Source organism: Cervus canadensis, chromosome 1 (assembly GCF_019320065.1).
Source record: "Cervus canadensis isolate Bull #8, Minnesota chromosome 1, ASM1932006v1, whole genome shotgun sequence".
Taxonomy (NCBI): domain Eukaryota; kingdom Metazoa; phylum Chordata; class Mammalia; order Artiodactyla; family Cervidae; genus Cervus; species Cervus canadensis.
Window position 1 is genome coordinate 26466155 of NC_057386.1, and position 19879 is coordinate 26486033.

Below are 19879 nucleotides of genomic sequence, written 5' to 3' on the forward strand. Positions count from 1 at the left end.
ACACAAAGCGCTGATGAGTGACCATGAGAGCCACCCCAGGAGACAAGGCACTCAGAGAGCAGAGGCGGGCCACGGCTGTGCGGCTGTTTATGTGAGATGCTCAGCACAGGTAAAAACCAAAGGGACCAAGTGGACTGGGCCACTGGGCTAAGACCAACACCCACTGACCAGATGCTCCAGGAGCAATTCTGGGCAGCCTGCTGTCCAGTCCAGGTGCAAAGGCTGGTCTGAGGGAAGGGTTTGGGGCCAGGAGTCCCAGAACAGTTCGCTTCTTCACCAGCCATGCAACTCAGTCACACCCAGCCTACTCCTGCTCGTCATCTGAATTGCAGAGCGAAGTCCACTGATTCCCACTCGGCTCCTCTTGGGAGGCCAGCACAGCAGTATCTGCACCAGTTCTTCTTTGCCCCAAAGGACAACGGTGGGGCTGGGGGAGGCCAGGCAGGTCAGCACTGCCCAGTGTCCTGCCAAACTTCCCCAGGCGCTACACCATCACCTGCCAGGGTCAGGGAGCTGTATTCTTTACTGAGGCACCTGAGCTGTGGGGCGTCCTGGCTACAGCTTAATAAAGAGGCAAAAACCTTCCGCAGACACAACCTCCAAACAGGAGCCTCTCCCTGGCATCCCATCCTTTTTCAGACCATCTGTGGATGGAAGCCCCTTGCAGATAGGGCCAATCTCCACTAAGGCGCTGACAGCACAGGCCCTGTGAATCGCAGAAGGCAGCCTCTGTGACTTCTCAGCCATGGACATGGCTATTCCTGGGTCCCGCACACAGGGCCACTGTCCAGCAGAGAGAAAGATCTGGACCCGGACTCAACACACAGGCCAAACCCCGAGAGCTGCTGGTGGCACCTGAGAAACAACTTGCTTCCTAAGACATGAGGGCAGGGAAGAAGGGCAGGTGGTCCCCTCAGCCCAATGCTGCCTCATCTGTTCTGAGGACAGAAGGGACGGGTATGTCCAGGCTGGTGGCAAAGGCTGCACTTCCGGGGTTTCTTGGCTGCAGACCCCATGTCTGAAGAGCCGGCCCGAGCCCTCTTGCTTCTGGCCTCCAGTCCCTGGGTTCCTCCTCTACTTCCTGGCCAGAGGGTGCCTCCGAAGGTCCCTGTGGGGAGAATGGGAGGTTGCTGAGTGCAGACGGGAATGCCCTCCAAGAGCCTTGCCACGATGGCCTGGGTCAGGAGCCCATGTCACCTCATATGCAGAGACGGGGACCTATTAGGCAAGCTGCCTGATCGCGTGTGGATGTGACAAAGACAAGCCGGCTGTGACCAACACTCGCTCCCACCTGCCGTGTGAGAAGCCCGAGCTCTGGACACTCGCCGTCCCTCAGGAGCCTCACAGCATGAACCGCCCCATCACCCAGGACCAAAGACACCACCTCCTCCCAACAGGAAACCCTGACTCCCGCCATGCAGGAGGTGGTCCAGCCCTGATGCCTCCCACAGACAGACTGCCTCCTACAAGGCAGACGTGGGTCCCTTGGGGCAGTGGTGTCTCTGACCCCTGGCCTGCACCCAGGCTCTGGGCTCTTCCTGTGTGTGCAGACCTGTCACGTGTGTGTCAGGATCACAGCTGCAGATTAACAGGAACAAGAAAAAGGGAGGAGGTGCCCCATCTTACTGAGGAAACAGGCTGAGAAACCACACCAAATGGCTTAAGGACATATAGCCAGGCCCACAAGGCCATTCGGTCTCTCAGATACATGATCAGGTATCTGCTGTGTCCCAAGATGGCCAGGTACCTTCAGGTACCTCATCTACCTTGACCCCACATCCGGGCAGGAGTTCTCCCCACATCCATCTGCAGGGGGCCACCCAAACCGCGTCACCCAGGGCAGGTTCCAAACATCAGGGCCAGTGCTCCCGTCTTACTACACGAGGCCCCAACACAGACCCTGCCAGCTTCACAAAGGTGAGAGGGGCTCCCACGTTAGGCCAGGCTGTGGGGATCCAAACAGGCCACGTGGCCAGTGTGGGCCTTACGGTCCCCGTCTGGGAGGCATGATCACAACCACCACCCAACGGAGACAAGAGCAGCTGTACATGGAGTATTGCGCAGTGCCAGGGGCAGAGCAGAGTGCCCGTGACCTTGCAGGTGTGAAGTGACGGGCAGGGAGGGCAGCCCCGCTGCCTCACCTGGGGCCACGTTCTCGTCCACCCACTGGAAGAAGCCGCACTGCTGCTCACGGGGCTGGGCGCACGTGTGGAACTGGCGCCCCTGGTTGGGCCCATCCTTCTGCACGGTGCGTGTGACGGCCGGCTGGCCACACAGGCAGGATGCGCCACCGCTGCCACCATTGCCGGGCCTGCCGGACCCGCCCGGAAGAGTCCCTGAGCCCGGAGGGCGTCCCAGGGGGCCGCCCGGGGGTCTGGATGCTGAGGAGGGAGGCCCGGCTCCTGGGTGGCCGCTGTCAGCCCACAGAAAGAAGCTGCAGCCGCCACCGCCGCACTTGTAGAACTGGCGGCCCTGGTTGGGCCCCTCCTTCCGGACGGTGAGCAGCAAGGCCTCCTGGCCACAGTTGCAGGTCACCGAGTTGCCCTCACTCTCAACAGCGGGTGGAGGCAGAGTCCTGGTCAAAGCCTTCGAGGGCTTGGTGACGGGGGGCCGGGGCTGGCCCTGCTGGCCACTGTCCATTCTATTCAGGGACTGGCTAGCCTGCAGGTGGCCGGAGGTCTGGCTGGCGGGCTGGCCGACTCTGGGGGCGCCCCGTGAGAACCTGAGGGCCAGGATCTCCCTCAGGGTCTCGTCACACCCGCCGATGCAGCCGACAAATTCTAGGGGCATGGTTGGGGGCAAGCTGCCTCGTTTAAACTTGAACTTCAACCTGTGAGGACAGAAGATGACAAGACACTCAACCCTTGGGTGAAGAGTCTTCTCCTGGGTCCACAGGGGGCTCTCCCGCCACCCCCACCCCAGGGAAGCCACACAACCCACAGCTACCTGGCCCTCCAGTCGTCACAAGAGGGAGGAGGGGGCTGGGCGGGGTGAGCTCTAGGACCCAGGTAACCGCCCACACCCAGGTGCCTCTGAAAAGTGCCTGTCCTCGGGCCCCAGTGCAGCAAGGTCCAGGGCCCCTTGGTGTGTGGCTTGGTAATGGCGCCCAGTAGCAAGGCGGGCTCTGCTCTACTGTTAAGCCAGATGTTACACTGGCAACACTGCAACACAACCTGTTCTCATTTTTTTGCTTTGAAAATAAACTTATCCTAAAGACCTACTGTTAGGATGCAATTGTTACAAACTAACAAGCATTTAAAAACCTGCTTTCACTTTGAGAATGCGGTAAATCCTCATAAACATAAGTTCTCTGAGATCCTTGTGATTTCTGATATGTGACCAAAGGTCCAAGGACTGTCCTGGGCGTCCAGCTCACCTGTAAACAGGGTGTGGCTGGCACACTGGACACACGCTCTCATCCCTGCTGGCCTCTAGCACGCTGTCCGGGAACCAGACGGCCGACCGACACTCGGGGAAGCCCGTGCAACTGAGGTAAAACCTGGGGAGCAAGGCTGGGTCAGATGGGCGTCCCCGACCCTGGGACGGTGGCATCGGTGGAGACGCTTCTGTCTGATCACAGGTGATACTCGAGCTTCTGGAGACACGGTCCGTGACACCAAGTGACGAGAGCCCCAGCCTGCACTTGTGTCCCTGAAACCCCCTCAATCACTGGTGATGCTGTCTCCTGATGAGAAACCACCAAGCCGCCACCAGCGCCCAGACTGAAGTGGGGCCCAGCTGCACTCTGAGCCCCCAGCTGGACGCGCCTCAGGAAACACAGGCCTCACCCTCCTGCAGCTCTGTGAGGAGCAGACGGGCTCAGTGCGTCACTGATCAGGAGGCCTGCGCCACCGCCCACACATGGAACATTGTCCATCCCCGGGGGACAAGCCCTGCCCCCACCAGCCCTCAATTCCCACGAGGCCTCACACCCCTGAGGCCACCACTTCAGCACCAACACCCAGTCCGGGAACTGGTGAAGCAGGCCTGCTTTTAAACAGGACACAGAACCAGAGGACGGGCCTGCACAGCAGTGCTGGGTCTCAGGGGTGTGGGTGGGGGTGGGGCACAGCCAGACACCGACCCGCCGCTCTTCCTGGTCTTGAGAACCATGTCCTGGCCGCACTGCGGACACTTCCTGATGGGCTCGGGCACAGCCGGGAGGGCTTCCTGTGGGGCCACCTCTGCAGCCGCCCCGAAGTACTGGGACAAGGCCTCGTCCAACCTGAGGAAATGGAGAGCATTCACAGCATTCTCAAGTCAGGAGCCCACCCTGCACGTGTGACTCACACAGCATTCTCCCACAAACGGGGCCGTGTGGGCCACGCGGCCTGCTCCCAAGGTGGCCACTCCCGGGAGTGATCCAGCTGCAGGCAGGTGCCCCTGCCTCACCACCTGCCCCACAGCAAGCAGACCTTAGGCCACACACACACTCGAGTTGGTCTGGAATCAAGTCTAAATGGCTCGTGCATTTCTTTTCAAAATTTGCACGGGGTAAAAAAATGTGTTATTTCCAACAGAATACATAGACATGCTACCGGCTATGGTCACCCCCAAAGGCCCAAGAAAACAACGGGGCACATGCCGACACATGGTGAACCCACAGGCACACACTGCCGCCTGCTAACTCAGGATGGGATGGAAACGGTGTTTCTAAAGCCCAGAATGACTGGACCAGACCCTCCTGGTTACGGTGGCTAGGCTGACAAGGCTCTGGGGTGAGGAGCCAAACAAACAGGGGAGGAGAGAGGAGAGACTGCAGGCAGGGGTGAGGTGCCCAGCAAGGCCACAGTGCACGAAGCAGCCATCCCCAGGGCCTAGCAGGCCGCCCAGCAGTGCCTGCTTAGCCAGGCACTCACTTCCTGGCTTTGGCCACGGCTTCGATGAACACCTGCTTGTACTTCTGCACCTGCTGATGCAGGACCACCAGCTTGTCCTTCTTCCCCTCGCAGATGAGCTTCAGGTCAGCCTCCAGCTCGGCCCGCAGATCAGGCTTGGACATCTCATAACCCATGGAGTCATAGCCTGTGGACAACAGTGGCGTCGTGTGGCCACTGTGGGGCTTCATGACCACCACCCCCAAAGCCCCCAGCTCCTCACCTTCCACGAGCCCCATGCCCAGGTGTCCAGGGAGAAAGCGCTTGTCTGGCGTGAGCCCAACGTACATCCGGGCCTTGATGGTCTCGATGTGCTCGGCATGCGTGGCGTCCGTACCTACAGGCCACTCCCATCACTCAGGCTCATCCTTAGCCCCCAGCCCCACAGGCCCCTTCCTCTGCCTAGACTTCCTACTCCAGGGGACACACCACTCAGCCAGTTGTGCAGAGGCCTCGTCAGCAACCGCACCTCTCCCTCACACCCACTCACTCCAGTGGTCACGTCCCGCTGTAAATCCTTCTGTAAGCTCCTCCCCCCACCTCCCTCTGCAGTGAGGGCTGGGGCCCTGCCCTGCTCCACCCACTCCCCATCCCCCAACCCCTTGTGGCGCTGGTCACCCTGGACTTGGCTGCCCTTAGAGCTCTGGTGAAAACTGAGGGGCAGCAGGTAAATCACAAGGGACCTACCTGTAAAGCCAGGGCCACAAGACTAATGGGAAAAAGTATTCTGGCCCAGATTCTTTAAAAAAAAAAAAAAAAAAAATTCTGATTCTTAAACAACTATGGGAAATGCTTTAACAGAAGCTAAGCACGTGGTCATCCATGGAGAACCCGAGAGGCAGACTCAGATCACACAGGGACCCTGCATGTGCTGAGCAGGTGAACAAAGCCAAGCGTGAGCGCCAGAAAACAACCGCCACTCTCGGCTGCCAACCCCTGATGCTCCTAAAGAGGAAGGTACCCATTTTTACATGGGTCTCGACAGTTTCAAATGTTGGTACCTTGCTAAATATAAAACAAAAACAACAAATCCCTGTGAGGGCCAAGAACACTGGTCAGTGTGGCCCAGGGGAGCCTGAATGATGGGTAGCACCTGTGTCTACATGCGGATGCACAGGGCCACGGCCAAGGGTGCCAACTGCGGTGTCACCTAGACCCAGGGGTTCACAGTTCACACAGTCTGTGCCCTGAGGCGAGTTCTTCACTGCTCCTGAGCCTCCCTTCAGCCAAGAAGTACCAGTTACCATGACGACCAGCTACTGACCGATGCCGTGCTTCTCCATGAGGGCAATGAGGTCGGCCTCAGTGAGCAGCTGCGGGGGACTGGTCTCCCCATCCACCATCTCCACAGTGCTGGGCTGAAAGCAGGTGCCTTGCTCGTAGACGGGGAGGGTCTACAGGGGCAGAGACACAGCAGTTAGCCCACCTGGCCCCTGGGCAGAAACAGGACGGCCCCCCAACCCAAAGTGTCACCTTGTCGCTCCAGCGATCATACGGGTACACATCCAGATAGTTCCGGGCCAGGATCATGAGGCCTTGGGCCACAAAGCGCTCCTGTGCAATGTCAATCTCCACGGTGGTCTCCTGGCCCTGGGCGTCCTGCGAGCAGCAGGCCAGGAAGTGGCGGACGATGAGCTCGTACAGCCGCTGCTCATCTCCCTGCGGGCAGAAGAGGAGCCTGAGCGCCTCCAGATGCTGTCCGGCCAGTGCTGCCTCCCAGCCCAGAGCTCCGCACCCATGTGCAGGGCAGGCAAATCCCTGATGCTTGTGGGTTCAGGCCCATAAACTTCACAAGTGGAGTCCCCTTCCCTCAAGACTGGAAAGCAACTCCTCTGACGTAAAGCCAGTCTGAGCAGGAAAAAAGGTGAAAGCAAGTTTCCAAGAGGGCCCATGTATGCAGGACATGCAGAGTGAAGACACTCAAGCAGCCTCAGACCTACCACAAACACAGGGTTCACGGCAACCTCTCCCCTTTCAGTAACTAGGGACACTGTGAGGCCCCCTGGCAGGAGCCTGTAAGACGTTCACACTCAGATCCCAAATCCTCCTCTAAGAATGTCTACAAGGGAGACGTGACATCCACACACACAGCCACTGTGCAAACAATATCGAATACAATCCTTCAAAGCCAGACCCAGCAAATATAGCACAAGCACACAATGGTTAGACGTCATGCTGCATGAAAAGCCCGGTCTCGGGAGAAGGTGCGGGCTGTGTGAGGGCTCGGCGAAGGGGCCGCTCAGTCTGCGGGAGGGTCAGGAGAGCAGTGGAGGGAGGGGACAGCGCGGGGCGGGGCCTGGGCACGGCACAGCCCCTGTGGGATCCGTCGGGGAAGCCAAGCGCAGACCGTGGGAGGCGAGTGTTGATGTGACATCTCTTCCCCGCAATGGAAGAGAAATTTTTAGTCACGTTGTTCCTGAAGTCAGAGCCCACAGAGCAGATTCATCCCAGGCCTGAGCCCTGACTTCCTTGTGGGTCCTCAGCAGCGCAGCCAGGAATACCCACCTGCAGGCTGTCAGTGTATTTGGTGGGGTGGATGGGAGGGTGTGCTTGGTCAGACTTATTTCCATTGCGTGGGGTGGGGCCACCGCGCTCTAGAATGTTTCGAGCAAAGGCCCCCCAGCGTGGATCCGGGGTCTGCAGTTCCACCAGCGCCGCCAGGTCTAAATCTTTGGGGAAAATGTTCGTTTCAGTTCGAGGATAGCTGATGTACCTAAACAAGGCCAAACACACAGAGTGAAAAATGGCTGAAGTGGTCGAGAAACGACTGAACTGACCTAGGAACACTGGTAACCCCAGTAGCAGCCCGTCTGATCCAGGACACTGTGGTCCCCAACGCTGGGGAAGTCCCGAGACGAGACCCCAGGGGGAGGAGCAGCAGGCACTCCTGTGGGTCACTCCCAGGGGCCAGAGTTGGTTCCAGGCCACCCACCCTAGCCCCGCCCTGCCACAGGCACACAAGTGCCAAAGGTGACACCTGCCCCTGCCAGGGTCCCCACGCCCTGCCTGTGAGAGGTTAACAGTGGGCTCTGAGTGTACTCTGTGGGTTCTTGTTTTAGGTTGTAAGTGACTCTGACGTGCCTTTTCCATCAGAAAAGGAGTCAAGGCCAAAATCTCTCCATGGGAAGCTGGTGACATCTAAACAGCCTGGTTTCCCCATGAGCTCAAGTTCTAAGATGCTTCACCCTTATTTAGACGCATCAAACTCTCTTCCCAAATAAGGACTCAGGCTTACCCTTGGGTATACAGCCTTTCTGCAATCCTCATGGTTTCTTTAGCATTTATCCTCAACTTCCGAGATGCCAGTTTCTCCAGCTCCTGTTGGACGTGTGACGGAGCATGAGTCAGCGAACACAACATCCACACCCTCTTCTTCAGCACCCCTTGGCCATCACCCTGGCTGCATCACACACGTGTAAAAGGGTGGGCAGGGGAAGGATTCTGGGCCTGTTGGGAAGTCAGGCCACAGCCCAGGGGGTGTCAGATTCTGAGTGCAGAAGCCAGAATGAGTGGGGACAGGAGTGGACACACTCCTGGGCACAGGCACTAGGGGATCTGACAAGGAGGGCTGGACAGGGGTGGGGCCAGGAACTGCATTTCTAACAAGGGTCTAAAGAACTTTTTCCAGTGCCGGCAGTCTGAGACCTGCACTTTGGGGATACCATCCAGACCTCGGGGCATCCCCTGGTGACAAACATCTGTGCAGGCATTCAGGGGGTCACCAGCTACCCCTTCCCTTGGTGGGGGTGGGGGGAGGCCTCTGAAAATGCTGCTGGCTACACTTCTGAACATGTCAACCAGCAAGGGATGATTCACTTAGGTCCACTGCATACAGCCTGTAACCCCCACTACCCTGGCCGTCCCACAGGCTCCACCTTCAGAGTGAACACACCCTGAACTCTCCTGAAGAGTAGGGACTGGGAAGTGGCACCCTACAGTGTCCTGCTGGGTGGCTTTTCCTGGGGTCACAAAATTTGAGAAGCCCTATTCGGGGCAGGTTCATAAACTGGGTATGCAAAATGAGGTTTACACAGATTATGCAGAAACAAAGAAACTGCTTTCCACTTCGGTTGGAAAAACTAGCTACTCCAATAACAACACCGTTAAGAATGACAGGGAAAACAGAAAACGACACCAAAACTGCAGCAGCAACCATCTAAGGATGGGAAGCGTCGGTGACTTCTCTCCCTGCTCGTGTCCCACACCCCGCATGGAGCAGTTAATGTCATGTTTATTAGCTGCTCGAGCAGGTCCTGCTCTGGGGTCTGTTTTCCTTCCTGCGTGGCACCGGGAAGACAGATGCCCCTGGGCACCTTCTGCAGCAGAAGCCGGTGCCCCCTACGGACACCAGGGCTCCTTGGGGCTGGCACAACTCCCCCCACCAACTCCCATCCAAAACATACCACAGTGTCCAGAGCTTGAGGCCTCCACTTGCTCTTGGCTTTGGACCTGACCTCCACCACCGTCGCCCTGGGATCCTGGGAAGACAGGGAAAGCTGAGGTCACCGTGACCAGCCAAGCATCTTCCCCAGCTATCAGGGCCTGCAGAAGACCTGCTTCTACCCAGTTCCCCAGCTTTCAGCTCCAGGATCTGCGGTTCCTGGCTGCCCCAGCGGGTCCTTATCTGCCTCTGACGAGAGTGCACTGTTTTGGGACAGATTCCAGCTACACATTTATTAACACTCCTGGTTTCACCTGAAAGTTCTATAAGTCTTTCCTTCCACAGTCAAAACTGTTTTGATGTGGTCTTACTGGTGCCGAAAGCTGATGTCCTGAGATGCATGCTGAAAACTGCAGTCCCATGGGACATGCAACAGAGAGGGGCAGCTTGGGAAGTCCCAGGACAGTCTTCCCAGATCACCACCTTCTGAGACTTTCTCACCTCCATGCACAGCTGATAGAGGACAAGACATGCCGTGTGGTTGAAGAGACGATGCCTTTTCCAGCTGAACTCCACCACACCATCGATGTGGTCATGAGTCACTGTCAGGGACACAGGAAGGCCGTGACTCAGGAAGAGAGGCCCATCACAGGGAGACAAGAGCCACCTCGGACACATGACGAGGGGGCGAGGACAGCGGGGCACAAACCACCCCTTGGACCAGCACTTGGGCTGCCCCACAGGCACCGGCACACACCTCGGATCTTGTGGAAGACTTCCGGCACAAAAGCCTGAATGGCTTTGAACCTCTCCACCACGAACCCCAGTGTGGGGAACTGGCAGCTGCCGTAGCTAATAAGCTGCTCCGCCAGCACCTCAGGGAAGATCTTCTGCAGCCGCAGCGTCTGAAACCTGGTGAAGGCCGCCCCTGGCAGAGAGGACGGGCGGAAGGAGACACCACAGATGGCAAGGTCACAGCTGGATGCGCGCCCAAGCCCCGGCCCCCCACCCCCACAGCCCCCTCCTCACCAATCCGCAGGTCCAACTCCTGCCTCACATCCACGGCATCGCTCACTCTCTGGTCGGGCTCCGTCAGGTTTTCACATGCCGTCCGGACGGCGCGGGCAGTGATCTCGGAGAAACGGGCTCGCAGCACCTGCAGGCTGGGCTTCACTGTGCAAGAGAGGAGGCACGGGGCAGGGCTGGTCACACGGGCTCACTGCTCCCAAACCACCCTGAACCCTGGGGGGTGAACCAGTCCAAGAGGCTGTGAGGCATCCAGCTTCACTGGTTCAGTTAAATTAGCCACGTGCTGCCTAAGAGGGAAGCCTTGTGGTGGCAGGCTGAGAACTGTCAGAAACAGGGGCTGAATGCATCTCAGCCACCCGCCGAAGCAGCCTGGTAAGCCTCGTGAGAACGCCTATGTCCCTTGCTGTCTTGGGCCTTTAGGGAAAAGCACCCTCACTCTCTGAAGCCCAACAATGGCCTTCAAGTCACCCTCTCACTTACCTGAAATCATTCAGCAGACGCCAATAGTTATTTAATGTCCAGGCATCGTACAGCTTGGATCAAACAGGCAACAAGCCCTGGGCTGTGGGGGCCGAGCCCCTGACACACGGCTGGTGAGTCTGGTAGGGAGACCCAGGCTGAGCACCACCCACTATGGCCTCAGATACTCACCAGCCTTGCACACGTGGATGACCTCAAACCCGATGTTTTCACCCTCTCTGTCACAGTCGGTCCAGATCACCAGGGCCTGGCATTGCCGGGCCTCTCGCTCCAGAGTTTTCTGAAACGCCCAGTTGGGATAAGAGCGTAAGAGCAGGACCTGCAGAGCAACCGCCCAACAGCTCTGCACTGGACCTGCCCAGTGCTGGCGAGGCTCCTTGAGACGTCAGCTCGGTGAGGCCTGTCCCCACCGGGTGAATTGAGGAGGCTAGGTCACCAGAGCAGCCAGCCTGCCCGGGAGCTCCTAGAAGATGGGGTTTATACCATGACACCCATGCGAGGAGCCCTAAAACTTGGCTCTAACACACACTTTCAGCTTTAGGAGTTCTGACCATGTCCTGGGTTTAAAAAAAAAAAAAAAAATCAACCCTGAATTGAGATTCATCCCAAGAAGGGCCCCCAGTCAGCAGTGAACCAAGGACAGGGACCCCAAAAGCCTGAGAATCCAGAGCTCAGGGCCAGACGGCCACTCATAGGCTGCAGGTTCTCCCTCCAGTGAGGGCAGCGGGAGGTGCTCTGACAACAAAAGCACTTATTCCCAAGATCTCCTCAGGCGGCCACAGTTCATAAACACACTCACCCAGTCCCTCAGCCACTTAGCTGAAGTGGCCTCACTTCTACAGAATGGATGGGAATGTTTTAAACCGTGGTGCCTTGTTTAGTGGAAAACCTCAGTTCTAATGCCATCGAAATACAGAAATCTCTCCATTTAATTATGTGGTGGTTGTTCAACTGCAGGGCCACATGTCTCCCAAGATCCTACCTTGATGTCTACAAAATTCTCTGGGCAGTACTTTTCAATTTCCGCTTCAAAGAGGACAAGAGGATTGCAGCTCTGCCTGGAAAAGAAAACACAAAATCCTAACTCAGAGCAGGAGGGAGAACGCCGTCCCAGTGCCCTGGTGGTGCGTCCCCACCAGACACAGGCCCCGAGAAAAAGACAGAGGACACGAGTGAGACTGTGACCTTCCGAGAGGCACTTCCCCTGGGGATTAACAGGAGCTGCTGAGAAGAAATTCTGGAGCCCTTTCCTGCATATCTGCAACAGGGTAAATGCAACCCAATGACTGCAAGCAAAGGTCTGGGTGGGGAGTTCCCTAGTTGTCCAGTGGCTAGGACTTGGCATTTTCACTGTATGGCCCTGGTTCAATCCCTGCTAGGTCAGGGGTCTGGGTTATTTTGGGGAACACACCTGAAAGTGTGTATTTATTCTAAGCATGTGGTGAAAATTCACAGCAAACAAGTTAATCCTAGGTCACTGCCATGGTATCTGCAGTTTGTGTCTTCCTAGATTCACAGGCTGGAATCCCAACAACTGTGGGATGGTGCCAGAAGGTGGGCCTCCTGGAGGCCACTTGAGCTTTTATAAGAGACCCTGGCCGGCTCTCGAGACCATCCAGCACGTGAGACGTCAGCCGGCTACAGACAGGAAGAGGGCCTCCTGGGACCAAGTCGGTGCTCTGACCTCTGGCCTCTGTAAGTGGGAGAAATGCGTTTCTGTCCCGCACAAGACACCCAGCGCCTGTGTTTTGCTACAGTAGCCGAATGGACTCAAGTCATCTTACTGCTGTAAGTTACCTAACACTGACATGCCTCAGACTTCCCGTGATGCTTTACAGGTCACTGTAATAATCAGAATGTTCTGCCCCCAGGGATTGAACTAACCATTTGCGAAACTGCATCCGGAAATCATGGGCCAGCAAGTGTCCTGAGACTGAGGTCATTACCATGGTGACGTTCTGAATGAGGACAAAATTCACGTTAGCCTTGTTTTTCTTTAAACTTCAAAGTTTTTTATTTTGTATTGGGGTACAGCCAATTTAACAATGTTGTGACAATTTCAGGTGAATGGGGAAGGGACTCAGCCACACACAGACATGTATCCATTTCCCCCCCAAACCCCCATCCCATGCAGGCTGGCACATAACATTGGGTAGAGTTCTACATGATACACAATAGGTCTTTGTTGGTAATCCACTTTACATCAGCCTTTTAGCAATTAGATTTTGCCAAGTCAAAGTAGGGAACTTCTATAACTTCTATCAAAGAGAAAAAAAGTGGTTGTCAGGGGCTTTGGCGGCAGTGAGAATATTCTGCATGGGGTCTTAATAGTGGGTACAGGTACACATTCACGCAAACCCACAGAATGCACAAGATTGGGGTGAACCCTAATGTCAACTTGGGACTCTGGGTAAAGTTGATCTCATGTATCCCGTCAACTATAACAAAGGTACCATCTGAGGGGGCTGTTGCGGGGCTGTGTTGAGGCAGGGTGTGTGTGTGGGAAATCTCTGTACCCTCCTCTCAGTTCTGCTGTGAAGCTAGAAACACACACACTCACAAAACCTCCCCAAACCAGCAGATTGAAAAGAAATAAACAAATATAGCTCTTTAAGGCCAAAGCCATAGTGATATTAATACCATTCTAATTCTGGCTCCATGATGCCTTTTATATTTAAACTATGGTATACTAGCTTGTCTCTTGTCATAGACAGCTGACATTGGGACCACATTTTATAAAAAATAGACTTCCTTATGAATTATAAAATGATAACCTGTCACCAGTGATCTTTAGGTCATAGAAACAGTTCTTCTTAAAAGACACTGTATTGTCGACAATGGCCAGGCTAATTCTTGATTAAATAATTCTAAAACACAAGCTCTCTCTTCAGCCATCACTACCACCCCAAGGAATGCACAGCAAGATGGATCCAAAAGCACCCTTCAGCCACAGGATAGAAGGCCTACAGCACCTACCTGGCCACACAGATGATAATCAAACTCATAGATCTTGTTGAATCTTGAAAGTCCTTCCCTCTAGAAAGCAAAACAAAAATAGAAAAAATATATAAAGCACATAAAAGACAAACTGAGTCCTCACATAAGGATCAAGCAAACTCCTGCAGGATATTAAAAATGCAACAAAACTTCCTACAGATAATACGAGGCGAGATCACTAGGCACATTTGTGAAGTGGCCCCTCCACACTCAGGGAAAAGCAGGGACCTGGTCATGTCCACTGTGGTCAGCGAACATGTTTCTACAGGTGAGACAGGACTTGTGCAAGATCATGTGACAATTACTCCAGAGAGGATTATGACGAGTCTCACCAGTTCTCTGTTCTTCACACACATCTCTACTTCCCAGCCACACAACTGCACCAATAAACTGGGGACCACAGGCAAGTCATTCACCTTTCTGAACTTCACTTTATTCTGAGTAAAGTCATCTATAAGGTCCCTCTGGCTCTGAAATCCAGTGAAGCTGTGAGTCCCGGTCAGACCTGGGAACCAGCCTACACCTGCCTCCTTAGCTGTACTTTTCTGTGAATGAGACCCTCTCAGAGAAGATCCCATCCTTCAAAAAGGTGCTGAAGTAACTACATGTGTGAGTTTCACACCAACACAGCACAGAAGACATGACACAGGCAAAGTGGGATTCTGGGAACCTGCAAGCACCAAGAAGGATTGTGTCCAGAACATTCTCCCCCAGCCTCACACAAATTTTCTGTGTGGAACAATGAGTGCAGACCCCTTCAAGGCACAATGGCAAACTTAAAGTGGGAATTTATTTTCGTATCTGATACACGAGTTCACTGGGTCTAGTGCTGCTGCTCCTGCCACGTCGCTTCAGTCGTGTCTGACTCTGTGCGACCCCATGGACGGCAGCCCACCAGGCTCCTCTGTCCCTGGGATTCTCCAGTCAAGAATACTGGAGTGGGTTGCCACTTCCTACAAACTGCAACTGCTGGTTAAGCCCTTTTAGTCCAGAGAAAATAAATAGTTGAATCAGCAGCATTTCTACCTCTTTCTAAGAACGCATTAAAGCTTCTCAGACAAACTCCTGCTCTGATACATACCAAGGCCCAGGCTCTCTGGCTGCCACAGGCTGAGTCCAACCAACAGCCTTGCCCCAGCCCAGCCGCCGTGGCATGTGTCCATGGTCCCCACCCCCCTGGGAACAGTCTGGAAACTGTGTTCTAATCCTCTTCAGGGGATGACCTGTCTAACAACATGTGTGCACCCCAGGGCAAGGCTCTCCCAGGCAGTCTCTGCCAGTGGACAGTCCTGAGGAACTAAAACATTTTTCTGACATTTCAAACTTGCCCCCAAGTTCCCAACTGAGGACAGCACTCAATTATGCATGATTCCACTGCCTAGGTGAGGTGCTTGGGAGTGGGCTGCTTAAATTCCAGCAGAGTTCTGGAGCCTAGAAAAAGAAGAAAACCGAGTATACAGACCAAAAAGGTGGCTTCAGTGATCTCTCGGCAGAGCCATCCATGCCGTCAAAATTAGAGAAAACAAACAAACTCCCCCCAGATGCCAGAGCAGTCCCTGTTCCAAGCACTCAGCAGGGAGTGATCATGTTGCTGCCACTGAATTTATAGGACTTCTTCTGAATGTAAAATCCTCAAAGATCTATGAGCTACTAACAGTGGTCACTGTCCAAAGTGGGGCTGCTCTGCTTATATACATCTATGTTCTCTGAACTATCTGCAGTAGTTACTACCGTTTAAGCACTACTGTTAAGGAAAAAAAAGATTTTATCTTAAGTTAATAGTGAACTTCTCTCAAATGTACATATGTTTCTACATACGAGTCTTTTCCATGAGGAGTATCTAATTACCTATCATAACTACAGCTTGATTTTACCCCTGCCCGTTGCTGTTACTTGTTACTTCCATTCTTTTCTATTACTAAGCTGCAAAGGCCATCCCCTGATTCTGAGCTCTGCGTGTGGATGTCTTGGCTCCTCCTTCAGAATTTACGTCCCTGAAAGGCAGGGTAATTATGTCATGGGAAGCAACCCCTGTGTGAGGGCTAAGTAAGTGAACAGACCCATCTCTGTCTTAGAGAGTGACACACATGGGAGAGAGGGACAAGGAGCTGGAGGACGTGACCCATGACAGAGATCCCCAGCACCAAGAGCTGTGAAAACGCATCTGGAAACCGAGACGGAAATGGATGGAGAGGAGCCTGAGGAAAGACTTCACAAAACAGGTTACTTTACATCACACAGAAAAATTGACCCAAAATGGATCAATGACCTGAATATAAGAGCTAAAACTCTTAGAAGAAAACACAGGGGCAAACCTTCACGATCTTCGGTTTGGCTATGGTTTCTTAGACATGATATTAAAAGTATAACCAACAAAAGGAACATTAGATAAACTGGATGTCATCAAAATTAAACTTTTCTGTATCAAGTAACACTATCAAGAGAGAAAACAACCCATAGAATAGATTAGAACATCTGCAAGTCATACATCTAAGGAGGACCTAGTATCCTGAGTATAGTAAGAAGTCACAACTCAATAACAAAAAGACAATTCAAATCTGGGCAAAAGACATGGATAGACATTTCTTCAAAGGCGACACAGTGGCCAACAAGCATATGAAAAGATGCTCAGTGTCATCAGTCACTTGGGAAGCACAAACTAAAACCACAATATATTTCACACCCACTAGTATGGTAATGGTTTTGACTATGCCAAAGCCTTTGACTGTGTGGATCACAACAAACTGTGGAAAATTCAAGAGATGGCAATATCAGACCACCTGACCCGCTTACTGAGAAATCTGTATGCAGGACAAGAAGCAACAGTTAGAACTGGACATGGAACAACAGACTGGATCAGGAAAGGAGTACGTCAAGGCTGTATATTGTCACCCTGCTTATTTAACTTATACACAGAGTACATCATGAGAAATGCTGGACTGGATGAAGCACAAGCTAGAATTAAGATTGCCAGCAGAAATCAATAACCTCAGATATGCAGATTACACCACCCTTATGGCAGAAAGCAAAGAAGAACTAAAGAGCCTCTTGATGAAAGTGAAATAGGAGAGTGAAAAAGTTGGCTTAAAACTCAACATTCAGAAAACTAAGATCATGGCATCTGTTCCCATCACTTCATGGCGAACAGATGGGGAAACAGGGGAAACAGTGACAGACTTTATATTTTGGGGCTCCAAAATCACACTGAAGATGACTGCAGCCATGAAATTAAAAGATGCTTGCTCCTTGGAAGAAAAGTTATGGCCAACCTAGACAGCATATTAAAAAGCAGAAACATTACTTTGCCAACAAAGGTCCATCTAGTCAAAGCTATTGTTTTTCCAGTAGTCATGTACGGACTGAGAGTTCGCCTATAAAGAAGCTGAGTACCACCCCTTGGACAGCAAGGAGATCCAACCAGTCCATCCTAAAGAAAATCAGTCCTGAATATTCATTCGAAGGACTGATGCTGAAGCCGAAACTCCAATCCTTTGGCCACCTGATGCGACGAACTGACTCACTTGTAAAGACCGTGATGCTGGGAAAGATTCAAGGTGGGAGGAGAAGGGGATGACAGAGGATGCTGATTCAATGGAAATGAGTTTGAGTAAACTCTGGGAGTTGGTGATGGACAGAGAGGCCTGGTGTGCTGCAGTCCATGGGGTCGCAAAGAGTCGGACACAACTGAGTGACTGGACTGACTGAGGGTGGTGATAACTGGGCTTCCCAGGTGGTGCCAGTGGTAAAGAACCCGCCTACCAATGCAAGAAACTTAAGAGAAGGAGTTCAAACCCTGCGTTGGGAAGAACCTCTGGAGGAGAGCACAGCAACCCACTCCAGTATTCTTGCCAGGAGAATCCCATGGACAGAGGAGCCTGGAGGGCTCTGGTTCAAGGACTTGCAAAGACTCAGACACAACACAACTGAAGCAACTTAGCATGCAAACAGAATAGTGATAATTAAAAAAGAAAAAGTGTTGACATAATATGAAAAAACTAGACCATCAATGAAGAAACTATATTAGGTTTCAGCCACTGTGGAAAATAGTTTGGCAGTTCCTCAAACAGTTGAAGATAGAATTAACTTATGACCTAGCAATACCACTGCTAGGAATTTACCTCAAAGAACTGAAAACTGGATATTCAAATGAAAATTTGTGTGTGAGTGAACGTTTACAGCAGCTCTATTCCCAAGAGCCAAAGGTGGAACCAAACCAAATGCCCACCAACTGATGAAAGGATAAACAAAATATGATCTGTCTATACAATGGGATATTATTCAGCTGTAAAAAGGGATGCAGTGCTAACACACGCTACAATGTGAAGCTTCCAAAAACGCTAAGTAGAAAAAGCCTGACACAAAAGGCCACATATCACGTGAATCTCTTCGTCCGACATATCCAGAACAGACACATATTTGGGGACACAAGGTAGATTAGTGGCTCCCAGCGGCTGGAAAGAGTGGGGAAAGGAGGGTGACTGTTTAATGGCTACGGCATTTCCTCTTGGTGTGATAAAACCTGGAACTAAATAGAGGACAACATTGGGGATGTAGTGAACACTGATGAACTGTACCTTCAAGACAGTTGATACTCACCCATGAAACACGTGGCTCTCTCATCCTCTCTTGCTATGCCCACTGGCTCCTTCCCCCAGCACCCCACACTCTCAACTTCCCAATTTTGAACTTGCCAAGCTGTTTTAAGCCAGCGGGTTGCCCTTTCTACATGTGGTTCTCACTGCCTGGTGAAACTTCAAGACTGAGGTCAAACGTGCACCCAGAAGTGCTGTACTCCACACACATATTGGGTACGAGGGATACAGCAGGGGACCCAACAGCCACAGCTCTTTCCTTCGGAGCTGAGGGTCCATGGAAGGGCGGCAGGGACTCAGATGAGATGAGCAACTCGCACAGCACATTATGGAACTGTAACCAGGAGGCGCCTTCCAAGTAGAAAGGGACACAGTGACAGTTTATCACACTGCACCCTGACCCCTCAGGGGAAGAGAAACGTGAGGAAAAGGTTCCCGGAAAAAGAGACACTTAAACGAAGGCCAAAGGATACAGAAGTTAGCTGTGTAGACAGGCCAGTCTCAAGGAGCCTGGAGCCCTAGGAGCCCCTGGGCATAGCCTGGGGCTGGTCACCAGGACGCTCAGCTCTGGGAAAAGGTGATACTGTCAGCCAGCACCCGTACAACCTCTGCTCCAGTTCCCACCACCTATAGGCGGGAAGCAGAGGCCTGAGGGAGGACCCTGAGATGTGAAAGAAAAGAGAGCAGGGGACTTCCACCCGCGCACTGAGAAATGTCCAGAAAACCATTTCGGGGCCCACTTTTGTAACTGAGAGCGTCTTGAACAACTTGTAAGGCCTCCGGTCACCCCCTTCCCAAACCTTTTCACTGTCTCTCTCCTCTGCGCCTCCCATGGTCCAGAACAGACCCGATCTCCACCTAGCCCGGCGGGACAGGGGCTTGGGCGGGTCGCCCCATCGGATGCACCCAGACGGACGACCCCGCAGGTTCCAGAGCAAGCTGGGGGAGTTCGGCCGGCGGTTCCGCGTCTCAGACCGGCTTGGGACCCGCCGCCTCGCAAGGTCTCCAAACAAACTAGAGACACTAACTCCGTTTCTAAGCGCCCGTCGGTCGCAGCAGGCGCCCGGACGCCCTGCCCGACAGCAGGGGACGCCCGGAGGGAGCAGCGGCCGCTCATCCCCGTCCCGCCCGCCTGGGGACCTCCTCACCCGCCGCATGCGGCCGCCGGAGAGCAGGTCGGCTATGCCCTTGGCCGCGTCGTTCTTCTCGGCCACGCAAAGGATTTTCCGGACGCCTCGCAGGGCCACCTCCATGGCGGCGCGAGTCAGGGCCCGAGCACCGGGCCGCGGCAGCCACCGGAGAGCGCAGCGGGCGGCCGGAAAGATCATACCCGGGCCCAGCGCATCTGCAGTGCCCGCCCCGGGAACAGGCGAATCTCCAGCTGGTCCGCGATCCCGCGCACAGCCTGCTTCCGCCCGCCTTCCAGCCGCTTCCGCCAGCGACAGCAGCACAGCCCCGTGAACTACAACTCCCAGGCCGTCCCGCGCGGCCGCCTCACTTCCCTGCCTACCCGCTCCGCTCTC

General features: G+C 53.8%; 1 protein-coding gene across 1 annotated transcript; it reads right to left on the reverse strand.

Annotated features, from left to right (window-relative positions):
• Positions 1–19843, reverse strand: TOP3A (DNA topoisomerase III alpha). Its single transcript, XM_043472813.1, has 19 exons — positions 19505–19843; positions 13744–13803; positions 12652–12725; positions 11750–11825; positions 10939–11047; positions 10288–10431; positions 10016–10186; positions 9760–9860; positions 9281–9355; positions 8113–8195; positions 7383–7590; positions 6351–6536; positions 6142–6271; positions 5101–5214; positions 4860–5025; positions 4085–4225; positions 3377–3499; positions 2142–2830; positions 1–1108 (listed from the first exon to the last, which is right to left on the reverse strand). Exons 1-19 carry the CDS (start codon positions 19682–19684, stop codon positions 930–932), a joined length of 3009 nt encoding a protein of 1002 aa, XP_043328748.1. The 5' UTR covers positions 19685–19843; the 3' UTR covers positions 1–929.
• Positions 19844–19879: the final 36 nt, after the last annotated feature.